The sequence below is a fragment of the Dromiciops gliroides genome, chromosome X, assembly GCF_019393635.1.
Source record: "Dromiciops gliroides isolate mDroGli1 chromosome X, mDroGli1.pri, whole genome shotgun sequence".
Lineage (NCBI taxonomy): Eukaryota > Metazoa > Chordata > Mammalia > Microbiotheria > Microbiotheriidae > Dromiciops > Dromiciops gliroides.
This window is the reverse complement of record NC_057867.1, coordinates 71980335-71998312: the sequence shown is the minus strand read 5'-3', so window position 1 is coordinate 71998312 and position 17978 is coordinate 71980335. Positions and strand designations below refer to the sequence as shown.

Below are 17978 nucleotides of genomic sequence, written 5' to 3'. Positions count from 1 at the left end.
TCAAAATGATAAATTTATAGTAGTTTATTGAAAAGAGAAACAGGGTTAGATATGGAACTCCACTTAGTTTCTAGTCCATACTCTCCTTTGGACCCAGTTACAGATTTCACTTCTTTGGACCTCCCTAGCTTCCTTTCTATCTCTTAATAGTCTGTGATTCTAGCTGTACTTTTCAGCGTATCACATTTTGAAAAAATGGGGGGCAGCTAGGTGGTGCAGTGGATAAAGCACCGGGCCTGGATTCAGGAGGACCTGAGTTCAAATGCAGCCTCAGAGACTTGACACTTACTAGCTGTATGACCTTGGGCAAGTCACTTAACCCTCATTGCCCCACCAAAAAAAAAAAAAGAAAGAAAGAAAGAAAAAAGAAAGTGGAAAATTGTTTATGGGACAGATTTTCAGCCTTATTTTCTTGTGGATTTTTTTTCTAAGGAGAAAGAGAAAGATTTAAAAATATTTTTAGGTACCATTGAATTTTCATTATACAGTAGAAGAATGTTGCAAGTAATTAAAAAAAACAAGTGGTCACATAAGGGCACTGGATATTTAAAAAATGAATGGCACATTTAATAAAATGAATACTATTGCAAAAATGTTTACCTTGAATATTGTGCTAAAAATAAGATGGGGGTGGGACATGATTATATTAACATTTTAGAAGAATTTCTGTCTTAAATTTTGGAACCAGATTTATCAAGTAAAAGGATTTCCCAGGTATTAAAGTCAATTTTTAGTATTCTAACAAAAAATTTTCTGTTATTAAGTCATCATATGTTGTGAATGTGTTACTGTAATGCTTGGAAGGATGATAAAAATGAGAGGTAGGTTTAAGTTGAATATGTTGGCCCTGGTTATTTTTTTTTGCATAATGATTTATCTTTTCTGTAGTTTTTTTTTTAATTCTAAGAGATGCATGGGTTTGCAATTTAAATCTTTTAAATTTTGTTAAAACATATACTAACTATATAGATGCCTAGGCAGTGAAATTGTGTGGTATTGAATAATATCCTTGAGTCTTTTATTTTGATAGGCAAGTAAGATAATAGAAGTAGTGAGATAGTTTTTTCCTTAATAATTTTGTCATTCAGTATCTTGGTGATATATTGTATTATTGTTAGGGACATATTTCTTCTTTATAAAAGAACAAATCTAAAGTCATATTATCTCTTTTCGGAAGGAGATGATGAGACAACATGCCCTCTTTAGTCCATGTAATCAGTTTAGTTGTTTCCAGAAAAGCTATGTCGATTGTGTTTGTTCTCTACAGTGCCGAATTGATATAATAGTTTATAAAAATTCACTTAACTGATATTGATTTACAGAAAGTCCTAAGTGACCTTTCTGATGCTCAGTATAATGGTCAGGATTGATTTTTTTGAGCTTCCTTTTTTTTTTTTCTTACTAGTAAAGCTAATCTTATTTCTGTCTTTGTTTTTCTGTTCCTGTAACGTTTATCTTAACCTTTATGGAATTATAGGCATTTAGAGGAATCCCATTGTACTGAAAACACAGATGCTATTGCACTTTGTTTTCTGGATTTAATTCTTATTACATAGTATTTTATCAAAATTAGAATATTTGTTTCTTTGGTATTCTTTATGAAAGGTATTCTTGAAAGTATAAGTTAAATCTCTACATATATGTCACAATGACCATCAGTTCTTGAATTGTATTTGTCTTTTGTAAGTAACTTGCTGCTCTGCTGTGATTACAAAGGGATGTTATATTTGAATGGATTAATTTTTAAAGTAAAGTATCATTGATGTTGTATTTTTACATCATAATTATTTATGAATATAAATACCTTTGCCTCCCATCTCTCCCAGTCTCTGTTTCCTATAACAAAGAAAAATGGTTATGCTGACACAGCAACTATATCTGAAAGCATATACAACAGTGTCTACTCATAGCTCTCCCAACTCTTCAACACAAATGTAGAGGCACAGTTTTTTATCTTCACTTCTTCATCATACTTTATCCTAGGTCCAGATTGGTGTTTGTGTTATCGTAACCATTGTATATACTATTCTCCTGATTCTGCTTTCTTTGCTCTGTGTCAGTTCACAGAAATTTTCTTCTATTTCTTTTAGTTCCTTATATTTGTCTTTTCTTAATATCATGATTCTGTTAAATTTATGTGCTAAAATTTATTTAATTTTTCTCTAGGTGATGGGCATATACTTTGTTTCAAGATCTTTGCTACCATAAAAATTGCTGCCATGAATATTTTAGTATATATTTGACCTCTCTTTCTGTCTTTTACCTCATCATTGTATATGTCTAGCACTGGGATCACTCAAGCAAAAGGTGTGAAAAATTGAGTGACTTTACTTAGACGATTCCCCATTTTTTTCCGGAATAGTTGTACTAATTCACTGCTTTACTAGTAATGTCTTGAGTGTCCTGTCTTACCAAAGCCCTTCCATTATTGACTACTTACATCTTTTGTCATCTTTTTTTTTTTTTAAAGTGAGGCAATTGGAGTTAAGTGACTTGCCCAGGGTCACACAGCTAGCAGGTGTTAAATGTCTGAGGCCGGATTTGAACTCAGGTCCTCCTGACTCCAGGGCCAGTGCTCTGTCCACTGCGCCACCTAGCTGCCCCTTTTGTCATCTTTTTCAATTGCCTGAGTATGCTACAGAACCTAAGGATTGTTTGGATTGGCATTAGTTTGGATTTGCATTAGTGATTTGGAGCAATCTTTCATATGGTTATTGATGGTTTTAAAAAGAAGAATTAAAAACTCTTCATATCTTCAAACTGCTTATGGCTCTTGTTCTTATATATTTTTGTTAATTAACTATATATAATTTGAATATTAGATTTGGGGGGGGGTGAGGTAATGAGGGTTAAGTGACTTGCCCAGGGTCACACAGCTAGTAAGAGTCAAGTGTCTGAGGCTGGATTTGAACTCAGGTCCTCCGGACTCCAGGGCCAGTGCTCTATCCACTGCGCCACCTAGCTGCCCCAAAAGGATTGGTTTTTAAAAAATAACAAATTAATTTCTTAATTCATTCTAAATAATCAGATATTCCATATGAAATCCTTTTTCTTTTATGTTTGGCTTATTTTGGTGGAAATCCTTTGCTTAAGTCTTTTCTCGTTTTTCTTAGTCCTCTAGGTCTCGTGATCTATTTTGCACTATCACTCTGTCCATTTAGTTATTGTAGAACTTCATGTACTGAGATAGCTGGCATAGTAAAAATAAAGTGCTGGATTTGGAGTCAGGAAGACATGTGTTCAAATCCTTAAATATCACATTTCCCTGGACATATCTCTTAAGCCCTCAGAACCTCTGCATCCTCCTTGTAAAAATGGGAACAATAATAACCTTTGATACCAACCACACAGGATTGTTGATATAAGATGTTGTATGTTGATATGAGATAATGTATGCAAAGCACTTTGCAAACCTTAATTGCAATATAAATGTAACTTATTGTTATGTTTATCATAAAGGGCTGCTAGGTGGCACAGTGGATATAGTGCTGGCCCTGGAATCAGGAGTACCTGAATTCAAATCTGACCTCAGATTTTTAGTAGCTGTGTGACCCTGGGCAAGTCCCTTAACCCTGTTTCCCTTAGTTCTTCAACTCTAAAATGAGCTGGAGAAGGCAAGGGCAAACCACTCCAATAGTTTTGCCAAGAAAATACCAAATGGGGTCACAGTTAGTCAGACATGACTGAAATGACTCACCAACAGCAGCAACAGCAATGTTTGTTATAATGGCTTTATTCTGTGTGGAGAGCCTAAAATGCATATTTGATCATTTTCAAAACAAGATATCTAATTCATCATTCTGAATACATTAATCGTTTCTAGTTTTTAAACTCAAATTTTTGTTCTCCTATTTGTCCAGATGCTTTATTCTCGAGGATTGCTAATTGACCTTCTAATCAAATCAAACGTCAGTCGATATGCAGAGTTCAAAAATGTCACCAGGATTCTGGGCTATCAAGAAGGGAATGTGTTACAGGTACTGTACTTATGGCAAGTGATGACTGTGAGCAAATCCAAATTGCTGTTTGTGGGAGATGTTTGAGGTGAGCACAACCACAGTCAGTCTTATCAACCTCTTAATTCCCACTCATGGTGGTTAATTTGCATTCTTCCATTTCACATCCTAGGAAAGTCCCAGGAGATGCTAAGAGTACAATAACTTGTTTTACATCTGTTCTTACTTATTTTTGTTGAGTTATTTAGCAGTTTCAGGTAGGAGTTGAGAAGGTGTTTAGTTTCTTGGATAGCCTTAAATGACATAAGCTGACATTCCCCTCCTGGTTAGGTTAGGAGGGGAATGCCTTTGTCCTTTTCATGACACAGAGAGCAACCTGGCAGAATTAAGCAAGGGAGCTCACATTTAATTAGCTCGGTAGTCAACAGAAACGCCATTAGAATTGATGGGTAGAAACAAAAAACAACCTGACTAGAATAGAAATTATTTACCCAGTTGTTTCAAGGAAAAAAAAAAAACAAAAACCAACCATTAGTTTGAACACTTTGACCACTGGGAAGATAATTTTGATATTAAAATAATTAACAACCAGTCAATGTAACAGGGTAACAGAGCTGTTTGTGCACTGACAGATGATTCTGTTTTGCAGGTACCTTGCTCCAGAGCAGATGTTTTTAATAGCAAGAAACTCACTATGGTAGAAAAGAGAATGCTGATGAAATTTCTGACATTTTGTTTGGACTATGAACAGCACCCTGATGACTACAAAGGTAGTGAGTGGTATTTCATGAAATAGCATATACTGTTTATATTGGGGGGGTATTATTTTTCTATTACTATGATTCACTCTGTGGAAGACTCTCATCTTTCAATATTTTGAAGAGAATTGGCTTTAATTTTACCCTTGATCAGTTAGGTATCTTCCAGGTAAAGTCCCTTGGCCTTTGATTTTTCCCTTTCTCTTGGGTTATAAACAATGGCTTTATTCTATTCTGTAATTTCCACTGAAATAGGGAGATATCATAGCCCTACTTATAGTCAGTAAGAACTGCATTCAAGTCTTTGGTCATATATTAGTTTTATAATCCTAGGTAAGTCACTTCAACTAAGACTCCTAAATTACAAAGGAATTGCTAATCTGGATTAGCAGAGACAGTCTTCACAGGAGATATTATCCCTACTCATTAAATTGCAGAGTCTCTACCTCCAAATTAAAAATATATTCATACATAGATAGGCTGTCCCAAAAGTTTTTGTGCAGTTTAAAACTTTAATAGCTTAAGGACTTTGAATAACTTAAAGACCTTTATAAGGCAAATAGCTATGTATTGCTTCCTTTTTAAAGCAGTTTCCTGTTTGAGGTCTTGAGGTCTTGAACTCTTGTATGATTCTAGTTTTTGATCCAGAAAACAAACAGAAGGAGGGTGGGATAGGGGAAAGAATGTTGAATCAAGACTTAAGATGTAGGTCTTGTGTATGATTCATTGTCATACCTTAGACATGTTATTTCTCTTTGCTTCAGTCACTTGATTATGTATTTGAAAAGGCATTCAGTCCGTATTTATCTTAAGGATTTACTAAGTTCTGGGGACACAAAAGTAAAAAAAAAATTTTTTTAAAGAAGCCAAACAAAATAAAAATCAGTCCCTTCTCTCAAGGAACTCACAGTCTCAGGGGGGAATCAGATAAGCCCACAAACAGCTATATTTAGACAAGATCTGTACAAGCTAAACCGGAGGTCCTCTCCGAGGGAAGGCACTAAAGTTAAGGAGGAATAGGAAAGATTTCTTTCAGAAATTGTGACTTCAGATGAATCTTGAAGGAAGGCAGAGAAGCAGGGAGGCAGAGATGAGGAGGGAGAGTAGTCCAGCTGTGGGGAACAGCCAGAGCAGATGCAGGGAGCTTGTGTAATGAACTGCACATAGTCCAGTGTCATTGGCTTATGGAGTCTCTGACTTGATAGAAAGAGCTCTAACTGGAGTTATGGTTCAGGGACTTACTGGCTGTGTGACTCTGGGCAAATCACTTAACTTTTTATTTGCCTCAGTGTCTTCATTCAGAAAAAGGAGGTAATAATACCACTTACCTGTCATGGACTTTGAGATAAAATGAGTTCCTTGCAAAGTACTTTGCAAACTTTAAAGCACTGTGGAAAAGCTAGCTCTCATTATCATTATGCTAGGAAGAATGGAAAGGTAGGAAGGGGCCAGGTAATAACAGCCCTTAAAAGCTAGAGAATTTTTTGTTTGATCCTGGAGTAATGAGGAGCCACTGGAGTTTACTGAATAGAAGAGACAGGTTACATGGCTAGTCCTGTGCTAATGTGAGCACTTTGGTGGCTGAATGGAGAATGGATTGAAGTGAGGAGAGACTTGAGGTAGGCAGACTCACCAGAAGACCACTGCAGTAGGCCCAGGGTGAGGTGATGAGGGCCTGGCCCAGGGTAGTGGCACAATCAGAGGAGAGAAGAAAAAGTATAAATGACTTGTCTATGTTCACATAACCTGAAAGAGACCAAGTTGGCAGAGTCACCTCCTGAGCCTTCAAAGACAAATCAGTCTTGTTTCCTTATCTGGTGAACTGTCAAATGAGGATTGCACTACCATCTTCATTGTTGTTATAAGGCTCAAACGAGGTAATATATCAAGTGCTTTGTAATCATGAAGTGCTCTATAAATACTAGCTGTTGTTATCAATAAAATATTGGTTTCCAAACAATAGACTTGGAAAGTTCTTCCTAAAGTAGAATAAATAAATACATTGGAAACTTTTATAATATGTAATGAAAACTGGCAGAACATTCATCTAGGCTGTAAGCACTCCATGACTTTTCCTATAGTAGAACGTTCTAGGTCATTCTATGGTACCAGATCATCGGATGGGGAGATGGGCCTTTAAGACTATCTAGTTCAAAACCCTCCTTTGCCAGAAAGGAGAAGTAATGGACCACCATGACATCATTCATGCACTGTAGGCCATGGTACAGGATCCAGGACTCAAGTATGCTTTTGCCTGCCCCACACTGCCCCGCTTTCTGCTCAGGGGCCGCTCACATTTCTAGCTCCATCTTTGTAGGTTAAGCTAGTCTTCCGACCACTTCTCAAAATTGGAAAAAAATCATCCCCTGTCCCATTATCCTTCTGTTGCTTGAACAGCTTCAATCATCCCCTTGTGCATTTTCTGAATCTTTCCTCTTCCAATGAGAAAGCCTTCCATTAGATATAGAAGTTCTTTAACTATATTTTCAATAAACTTTGCAATCAATACAATGCTTATATTTGGTTCAGGGATGGGATTTCCTGCCTTGAAAAATCTATTTACTATGTACCATATGTTCTTGGTTTAAAGATGAAAAGTTGTTTAGGAAGTTACTAATGTTTGTGTGACAATAAAGCAACAAGATTCCTTCCACACACCATATGCAGGCTTGTTACTACTTTATAGTAATACTGTATGTTATTAGCTTTACCATGAAATGGGGTTTTCCTTATTTTTAAAACTTCAGTGAATATTGACTCATTTTCACTCAGAATTTTTTTTCCTATGGAAGTTTTATATTTTTAAATGTAACTATTGGTGACACTAGACAGTGTTCATGAGAATAAGGTAGACTTTTTTTTTTTGGTGAGGCAATGGGGGTTAAGTGACTTGCCCAGGGTCACACAGCTAGTAAGTGTTAAGTGTCTGAGTCTGGATTTGAACTCCTGACTCCAGGGCCAGTGCTCTATCCACTGTGCCACCTAGCTGCCCCTAAGGTAGACTTTTTAAGGAGGAAAAAAGGATTTGTGAAAAGATGTTAAATCCAATTTGCTGTGTTGATCATAGAACCTTAGGGCCATTCTTATTCAGACTGATCTTTGCTGTTTACTTGGACTTAAAAACCCCACAGCAACTAATTTCTTAGGCCACAAAAAAGCCTCTGTTTTTAAAAGATAATTACAGCTTATTTCCCAGACTCTCTGGCTTAGTACGTGGCTTTCTAGGTCTAGTATTTCCACGTGTGCATTGCTGATTCACCAAAAGAATACTCGAGCTTACACACATCTTGCCCACTGTGACTTAGGGAGCTTAAGTTTTGAAGACTTAGGGTCTTAAGTTTGGGGGGAACTTCCTTCTCAAGGACAAGGAATTAGAACCTTAATTGTTCACATACAGCTGGGACCTGGTTAGTATTGTATTGTCTATTTCCATTGGGCTGGAGCCAGTGACCATATTATACAGTTAGAACTTCGAACAGTGTGAATTGAAATACATGTGACTTTTTCACAGGGTTCATGGTTTGCACTAATCAAGACATAGCTGTAATAAACTGTATCCTTGACCGGAATTTGTGTTTTTATTTGAATAGCTTATGAGGAACACACCTTTTCAGAGTTCTTAAAAACTCAAAAGCTGACCCCAAGCCTTCAACACTTTGTCCTTCATTCCATTGCAATGACATCAGAGGCCTCCACCAGCACATTGGATGGCCTCAAAGAAACGCAGAGCTTTCTTCGGTGTCTTGGACGGTATGGCAACACTCCCTTCTTGTTTCCATTGTATGGCCAAGGGGAGCTGCCCCAGTGTTTCTGCAGGTAAGTTTGACTTGGGCCATTTTCTTTATGCCAAAGGGAGGACCATGACTGGTGGGATTGCTCTCAGATTGGGAGGTGGGGAAGTGTCAGGGAGCCCCTCACAATGTGCTTTCTTGGCTTCTACCGTAAGAAAAATAGTAGTCTAAGAACTTGGAATTCTGAAAATGATACTAGGAATGGATTGCATTATTCTCACCTAGGATAGTCTGAGGCCCAGACGAAATTCTTACCTCATATCTCACCTAAAGTTCAGCAGAGTATTTGGTTATTAAATAAGTTGGTTTCTACATGTGGCGCAATGACTTGTTTACCCACAAGGCCCTCAGTCCATCTAATTGTTATTAAGCACTCAACATGTGGGAGTCACTGTGCTAACTGTGAGCACATAAAGACCAAGTGAGGAGTAGACACCTATAGTCTATTGCATGAAGATTCTTCTGGAGGAAATCATGTCTCTACACTTTCTGATAGAAAAGTGGAGATCAAATGGAGGCCTACAATGAAGTGAGAGGGATCCACTCCCTAATCACCACTTTTATGCCCTCTGCATGGAATTGAGTCAGACTAGAGGTGATACAGTAGATTTAAAAAAAAAAATTCTGCTAGACCTGGATTCAGGAAGGCCTGAGTTCAAATTTGATCTCAAACAGGGAATGGCTGTGTGACCTTGGGCAAGTCACTTTTAGCCTCAATTTCCTCATCTGAAAAATGGGGATTATAATAGCACCTATATTGCAGGGTGGTTGTAAGGACCAAATGAGGTAATCTTTCTTTCTTTCTTTCTTTCTTTCTTTCTTTCTTTCTTTCTTTCTTTCTTTCTTTCTTTCTTTCTTTCTTTCTTTCTTTCTTTCTTTCTTTCTTTCTTCCTTTCTTCCTTTCTTCCTTTCTTCCTTTCTTCCTTTCTTCCTTTCTTCCTTTCTTCCTTTCTTCCTTTCTTCCTTTCTTCCTTTCTTCCTTTCTTCCTTTCTTCCTTTCTTCCTTTCTTCCCTTTCTTCCCTTTCTTCCCTTTCTTCCCTTTCTTCCCTTTCTTCCCTTTCTTCCCTTTCTTCCCTTTCTTCCTTTCTTCCTTTCTTCCCTTTCTTCCCTTTCTTCCCTTTCTTCCTTTCTTCCCTTTCTTCCCTTTCTTTCCTTTCTTTCCTTTCTTTCCTTTCTTTTTGGTGGGGCAATGATGGTTAAGTGATTTTCCCAGGGTCACACAGCTAGTAAGTGTCAAGTGTCTGAGTCTGGATTTGAACTCAGATCCTCCTGAATCCAGGGCCAGTGCTTTATCCACTGCGCCATCTAGCTGCCTCCTGAGGTAATATATCTAAAAAGCACTTAGTAAGTTTCCTGGTATATAGTAGGTGCTATATAAGTGCTCACTCTCTTCCTCATGTGATTTTTGGTTGTTCTCCTAGTGCTGCCCATTTTCCTGTGGCTACTATTCAGCTTGTACCTTAGCATAGTAACTCTACCACCACCTATACATCATGGCCTACAATTTTTATCACCTGCTTATCAAACTAAGGTGTCACCTGTTCTGTGATTTCTAACCGCCATTCTATATTCTGTTTTAATTTAAGCCATTTTAAGCATTGCTCACAACCAGTTACTGTGTGTTCTCATCAAGGCTACTGTTATAAATGACATGCATGCATTTTTATGTGAATGATTCAAAGACACTTGGAAGTCACATCCTTCCATTTGAAATGACGTCTGCAGAAGCAGAATGGCATTTTATAACTACTTAAGATGCATCAGTGAATGATTGTGTGGGGGCTTTTGTTAGGTTAAATCGGCATGTTTTTAATAAAATCAAACTACCTTCTGTCTCTAAGTTCATAGGTGCTAATGGCAGATTTTGGTTATATAAATGGGAACATATTATAAGAGAGGGCACTGACACCTAAACACTTTTCGTTGGCCCAGTCACTGAGTTTTCCCTAGTTTACTTAAGAATTAATTTTTTTCTTGAGCAGGCAGATCTATTGCCATGAAATAGATAAGGTATTTAACTTGCAAGATAAGCAGAATTTCACGTAGGGATGTACCCAGAAATCCTATTTAAATCTCTTTTGACTAATCAATCTCTGTTGTTGGTGCTATGTCATCTCAGCTTCTGGACCTACTTCACATCTAGAAAAGTTCTATGTTTTTGTATGAAATGGTATGATATGGTACCTTTTCTCTCAGTAAGCCTAAGTGCCCAGTGATCATTACTCCCTTTTTGTGATACAGGAACAATTAACTGTCTTGCCTTTTGAGAAGAAGGCAGTGCTAAGTAGATATCAGGGATAAGATCTAATTTTGGTCTCTGCTCTAATCCCGCAAAGTTATAAACAGATGCCAGGATGAGTGTTTACTTGTGCTATATCGGAATGGTGGATGCAAAGCATCATTAGAAAATGTTTACCTGCTGTACATATATAAATGGCTCTGTGCTGGGTTTTATAGAAAGAAACAGCCTGCTGGTTAGGAGTTGAAACATCAGCAAAATGGGTATATTCAGCTCAATACCTAAAGAAAATACTTAGCAGGAACTTAAGCTTAAAACGCATAAAGTTGTTCATTCGTTCAGTTGTGTCCAACTCTTTGTGACCCTGTAGACCATACTGTCCATGGGGTTTTCTTGTAAAGGATACTGGAGTGGTTTGCCATTTCCTTCTCTAGAGGATTAAGGTAAAAAGAGGTTAAATGACTCGTCCAGAGTCATCCAGCTAGTAAGTATCTAAGGCTGAATTTGAACACAGGTCTTTCTGACTCTAGTCCCAGTGGCTCTATCTGCTGAGCCATCTAGTTGCCTCAAACCTCCCCCACACACACACACACACTCATACCCACACACACACACGGAAGTCATAAAGTTGAAAGGTTGAAGGGGCAGCATTGTTAGAATCTAAAGGCAATATTATACATTCTTTTAATAATGATAATAAGAATGTGGACCAACCTCAACCATATCTAGAAAGTCCTAAGGATTTTGTGGTAGTCATGAATTTTGAATTAGGATATGGACCATGTTTGAAAATGGAAAGCTAAAGAAAGTCCATCAATAAACATTGTTAAGCATTTACTATGTGCCAGGCATTGTGCTAAGTTCTGAGAATCCAGAGAAAGGCAAAAGACAGCCCTTACCCTCCAGGAGCTTACAATCTAATGGGGAAGGCAACAAGCCCACAACTATGTATTCAGATAAGTCATGTACCAGATAGATGAGAAATAATCAACAGAGAGAAGGCACTAGAATTAAGAGAGATCAGAAAGGCTACCTGTTTCTGTAATTCTACAGGCCTTTGAGCAAATCAGTGGTCCCACGTGTACAGTGGACTTCCTCCTCACCTACAGTGCCTCAGATTTCTTCAGTCTTGCAGGGCTCAGCTCACGTTTTACCTTCTACATGAAGTCTTTCTTCACTGGTTATTCATGCCTCCTTTCTCCTCAAATGATCTTGTACTTACATTTCTATGTACATATTTTATCTCGCAGTAGAATGGAAGTTTACTGTACTGAATAGAAAGTAGAATGCTCTCCTGGAGGGTAGACACTGCTTTCTCTTTTTCTCTTTGTATTCATGGGATCTAGTGTAGCACTGTACACAGTACCTAAACAGTTTCTAGCCTTATACTTTACTGAGAAGACCTAGGCCATTTGCTGTGAGGATCCTCTTTTCCCCCCCACATACTCCTTATATCATACCCCACTATCTCCTTTTTTACTCCTAGCTTTCATGTGGTGATAGGCCAAGACAACCCTTTCCCATCTTCCTAAGTAGATTGCTCCCACTATCATCCCCTCTCTCCCAGATCTTGATTATCTCTCTCTCTCTCCTCCCCTGATGACTATAGACACTCTTGTATCTTCCCTCCTTAAAAATCCTCAGTAGATCTGACCCCCCTTCTAGCCATTGTCCTTTATCTCTTCTGTTCTCAGCTAATGTCCTTGAAAACGCTCTCTATATTTGATACCTTTATTTCTCCTCTCATTCTCTTATAAAGTCTCTGTTATCTGACCTCATAACTTAATTGAAACTGATCTCTCTACAGTTGCCAGTGAACTCCTAATTGCCAAATTAAATGGTCTTTTTTATAATCTTCATTTTTCTTGACCTCTCTACAGTATATGGTTCTGTGGACCACCTGCTCTTTCTGGATATTCTTTCTTCTCTGAGTTTTTGGTGACACCGTTCTCTCTTTTTTTCCCTCCTACCCGTTTGGCTGTTCCTTTGTCAGATCTTCACTTCTGTGACAAATAGGCAAGTGTTTATTAAGTGTATATTGAATATACACACTGCCAAGCATTCAAACTCTGCCATGCAGCTCTGATGGGCTGGCCATGTTGTTCAAATGCCAAATGTACACTTGTCTAAAAGACCCTTTTAGGGAGAACTCACTGAAGGCAAGCACTCACCTGGTAGCCAGAAACAGTCTCTAGGTCTCTCTTTAGAACTTTTGGAATGACATGGGAGACAGTGGCACGGGGACCACCCAGCATGGCGTGCCTTCATCAGAGAAGGTGCAAAGTCGAAATGAAGTAGCTCAAAAGAAACACAAGATGCACACATTTAGAGAATCTGACCCAAATGTTCACATGGATTATTTGTGCTTGACTTGTTGTAGAGCATTCTGTGATTGTCTTGGTTCTGGTCAGCCACATTCGCACACACTGTAACTTGACGCTTAACATAGTGATGTCATTTTGGTCCTCTTTGAGAACGAAGGACAACAACCATATAAACTACAAACTGATCCTCTTTCTGTTCCTTAGGGGTCACACAGCTAGTAAGTGTCAAGTGAGGCTAGATTTGAACTCAAGTACTCCTGAATCCAGGGCCGATACTTTATCCACTGTGCCAGCTAGCTGCCCCTCCCAGGCTTCTCTGAAACCATCCCTTTAGTCATTTCATATAGCACGTAGTATTTCATCACATCCATATACATTCATTGAAATGTGAGTTCCTTGAATTTGTTTAACTATTCATCAACTCCCTAATAGATGTAAATTTTTTAACTTACAGTTCTTTGCCACTACAAAAAAGAGTTGACATAAATATTTTTGTTCAAGTACTTTTCCTTTCTTTTTGATCTTTTGGGAGGTGTGGGCCTAGTAGTGGCGCTATTGGGTCAAAAGGTATACACAGTTTAGTGATTTAGGGCACAGTTCCAAATTGCTTTCCAGAATGGCTATACCCATTCATGGCTCTACTTCCTGCATTAATGGGCACAAAAACCCTCTGTGTCTTCTTTGACTACTACTCTGATTCATTCCACATATTGAGTCAGTTGTCCACAACATATTTGCCAATGTCGTCTTTCTATACTTACATCTGCAACTCTCATTTATGGCTTCATCACCTTTGAGTCTAGACTATTGCAGTAGCCTCTGATTTCATCTCTATACCTTAAGCTTCTCCTCAGTCTACTATGTATGTGTGTCTCTGTGCATATGTGTGTATGCTGGTATTCTGTTAATAGACTAGCCTTCTACATATATGTTGTAGTCAAGGCGGTAGACATTTTTCATCAATTTCGTTTTTCTTGTATTGATTGCTAGAGCTATTTGTTTTAAATAATCACAGATCTTATTGAGGAGGACCTTTAGTGTTCTGGGGCTTCTTTTAATCAGCATAATATTCACAAACAGGAACATCTCCTCATCTATAGGGAATTCCTCTTCTATTTGGATATCCTCCATGATGATGGGTGAAGAACTTTGGTGAGCATCTATCACTCTAGTTTATATGATGTTATTAGACAGGGGGGTCACATTTATCAAGGAAAATTGTATGATTATAACATATACATGAAAGTCTTTCCTGGAGGAAAGCCTTTAATGCTATGTTTTGCTCTACTAAAATAAATGCTTTTATATTTATCAACAGAAGAGAAATCTAGCAGTATTTGTAATCTCTGTACCTTTTATTCTTCTAACAGTAATTATGTGGTATGCTGTAGAAAATCTTTTGTGAAAGTCTCCCTGTTCACTTCTCATACTTTTTTTTTCATCAAGGATACCTTAGATATTTGTGGATTCTTCTCAAAGATTTTATAAAGGTGAGAAAATAAGCATATGGGTCACTAGTTACCACTGTCTTTGACTACTTGATATGACTGGTGTGAGACTGAATTGTAGAGTATTGTTGTGTACATACTAACTAATCTAAGAGTCCTGGACATTGAGCATATTTTCAGAAAGCTAGTTTCTGTTAGTGTTTTGGGCAGGGTATTGCTGTAGGTATTCTTTTCTTTTTGTATCTTCCCTTTCCTAATATATAAAATTTTTTTTGTTAATTCTTTCAAAATCCACCAGCATGGTTGTCCTCTTGGTTGAATTGTTCTTTACAAGTTTCTTATAAGTGCCATGTTTGCTTAGTTATATAGCATTCTGAGGACTGAGGTGCTTATATGTCAATGTTATAGTTCCTCTGTCATTGACAGCGAAAGTAGATCATTATACTATAGCAAAGTTGACAGATCTGTTCCATTTTTCATCTATTTGTTGCCTTACTGCCTTCATCTGTGTATGCCCTTGGAGTGATCAGTGGATCTCACATGAAGCTTATGATAGACTTGTTTTTGCCTTTACTGCTTTTTGTTATCTTATGAAATAATATTGTTTACAGTCTTTAGCCTTCTTCTTCTTTAGTGCTTTTAAAAATAACATAAAACTTTATATTATATTTAGAACAGGCTATAGTGGAAAACTTGCTGTGTGTAACAACTTGACTAGACATATCTTGGATGATTCCAACATTGTAGACATTATCTAGAGCATCATAGATTGGGGCAAGTTAAACCTAGGCCACCTTTTCTCCATCAGGCCAGAGCTTTGTGTTGACCTTGAACACATTGAGGTCACACAGTTTTTTATGGTCTGTTTGATCTAATGTTTTTGGATCCTATTTCAATATCATCTTGGGGAAAAGGCCTTCATAGTGTTGTACAAATTACTTTGTGAATGATTTCTCATTGTAACAGGCTGCTTTTCTTTAAGTTCTGGCTTAATTATCTTCAGATTTTTGGCCAGTTTATATGCCTGACATAGAGACTGAAATGGATAAAACAGGTGGCTAAGTATTAGAAAAGAACCTCAGGAGTCCTGGACATTGAGCCATTTTTTTCAGAGATTAAATTTCAGTTGATATTTACTTTGGGGCAGGGAGGGGAGATATTTTTTATTGATTCTACTTTAAAGGAAGTAGCAAGGGAAGGAATATATTTTGGAGGTTTTTTAATTCAAAGTGAGATGGAAAAAAGTAATTTGCTCGGCTTAGTGGGTATAGAGTAATCTCAGAGAAGGAGAATCTGGAATTACTTGATGGGACATTTTAGGAAGGGACACTAATAAGCTATTAGATATGCTATTCTGAGTCATTTATAACAGATGATATGATTTGGAGTTAAGGAAGGGACTGGTCAATAGTCAATTCAGGCACAGCATATTTAAATAAAGAATGTTTGAAATATGAACAAACTGCAAAGACAGCAGTTGAAGGGAAGTAATGTGAATTGATTTGATTGCCTTGACTTTTTTTTAAGGGAAAGCTAGAGCAAACAAGATAGCATGTTGATTAAAACTACTATTATCTGAGGAATGGGATTTAAATTGATTTCTTGGCTTTAAAAAAATCTTTAAAATCTGTTTGAAACCTATGTAATATTTAGTGATATAGATGTATGAGTATATCTGTGTGTATGTGTGTATGTGTATTTTTTTTTAACAGAGGAAGTTGTGTTGATCCAGTCTTGGAAGTTGACAGTTATCCATTAGGTACTTTCAGTAGGACAGTTTTTACCCCGCAAGTGAAGTACTGATGAACTGTGTTGCCTTGGAAGCATTAGTTGGAAATGCTTGTTTCTTTTTTTTTTTTAAGTGGCAATAAGTGTATTTTTTCCACTAATTCAGTTTTATTTTCAGTTCTGAATTCTTTGCCTCCCCACTCTGCTTCCCTTATCCATTGAGAAAACAAGAAAAACAAAACCCCTTACAAATATGTATAGTCATGCCAAAAAATTCCTATATTAGCCATGTCTAGAAATAGAAAAAGAAAGAGAACATATGCTTCAGTCTGCAATCTGAGTCTATCTGCTCTCTATTTGGAGGTTGATAGTATGTTTCATCATGAGTCTTTTGAAGTTATAGTTGATCATTGTGTTGCTTAGTTACTAAGTCTTTCAGAGTTGATTATAATATTACTGGTTCTGCTCACTTTCTTTACATCAGTTCATACAAGTCTTCTTAAGTTTTTCTGAAACCATTTTCATTTTTGATACTGGTAATTTGTTTTTTTCCTTTCTTTTTCTTAGTTAAATTACCTAATGGCTTTTCTGTTAATTTTTTTAAGACAGCTCCTAGTTTTATTTATTAGTTCAATTTTTCAAAAGAATTCAGTTTTGTTAATTTCTCTCTTGATACATAGGATTTCTATTTGGTTGTTTGAGGGTTTAATTTAAGTATATTTCTTGTTTATTTGGGAATTTATAATTTGTTGCTTTTCTAGTTTTTTAAATGACATGTTCAATTTATTGATCTGCTCTTTCTCTCTTTTATTGATGTTAAGTATTTAGAGATATAAATTTTCACCTAAGTTCTGCTTTGACTACTTCCCACAAATTTTCATATATTGTCTCATTTCTATCATTATTCTTTATGATATTATTGACTGTTTTCTATGATTTGTTCTTCTACCCACCCATTCTTTAGGTTTGTTATTTAGTTTCCAATTAATATTTAATGTAGGCTTCAAAGGCCTTTTATTGAATGTACTTTTATTGCATTATGATCTGTAAAAGATACATTTAATGTTTCTGCTTTTTTACATGCTTATGAGGTTTCTATGCCCTAATACATGGTCAGTTTTGTGAAGCTGTTATGAGCAGCTGAGAATAGTTTCCCATTCTGTATCCTCCAGAGGTCTGTCCTTAACTGCTTTCTGGTTGTTTTTTGTTTTTTTTTTTTAATTTAGGTTTGAGAGGGATAAATTGAAGTCCTCTCCTAATGCAACTTAATTATCTATTTCCTCCTGTAATTCATTTAACTTTTCTTTCAGGAATTTAGATGTGATGCCATTTGGTGCATATATGTTCAGTATTGATGTTAATTCATTGTCTAGGGAACCTTTTAGTGAAATATAATTTCCCTTTTTCTCTTTTAATTAAGTCTGTTTTTGTTCTTGCTTTGTCTGAGATCATGGTTGCTATCCCTGCTTTTTTTTTTTTTAACCTCAGGTGAAGCATAATAAATTCTGCTCCAACCCCTTATATTAATTCTTTAACTCTGTTAATCTTAACAAAGATTTATGTTAATTTATGTTAACTCTTTGTGTCTTTCTGTTTCAAGTATAGTTCTTACAAACAACATATTATTGGACTCTTCTAATCTAAACTATTATCATCTTCTATTTTATGGGTGAATTCATCCCATTTGTGTTCACAATTATTATCGTTAACTGTGTATTTCACTCCTTCCTATT

General features: G+C 36.7%; 1 protein-coding gene across 1 annotated transcript in view; it reads left to right on the top strand.

Moving 5' to 3' along the window:
• The window catches only part of CHM (CHM Rab escort protein), a 189018-nt gene that overhangs the window by 79250 nt on the left and 91790 nt on the right, over positions 1 to 17978 (top strand). The window contains exons 6-8 of the mRNA XM_043974533.1: positions 3861 to 3977; positions 4606 to 4726; positions 8305 to 8530. Coding sequence (XP_043830468.1) covers positions 3861 to 3977; positions 4606 to 4726; positions 8305 to 8530 — 464 coding nt within the window. The remainder of the gene's footprint in view (positions 1 to 3860; positions 3978 to 4605; positions 4727 to 8304; positions 8531 to 17978) is intronic.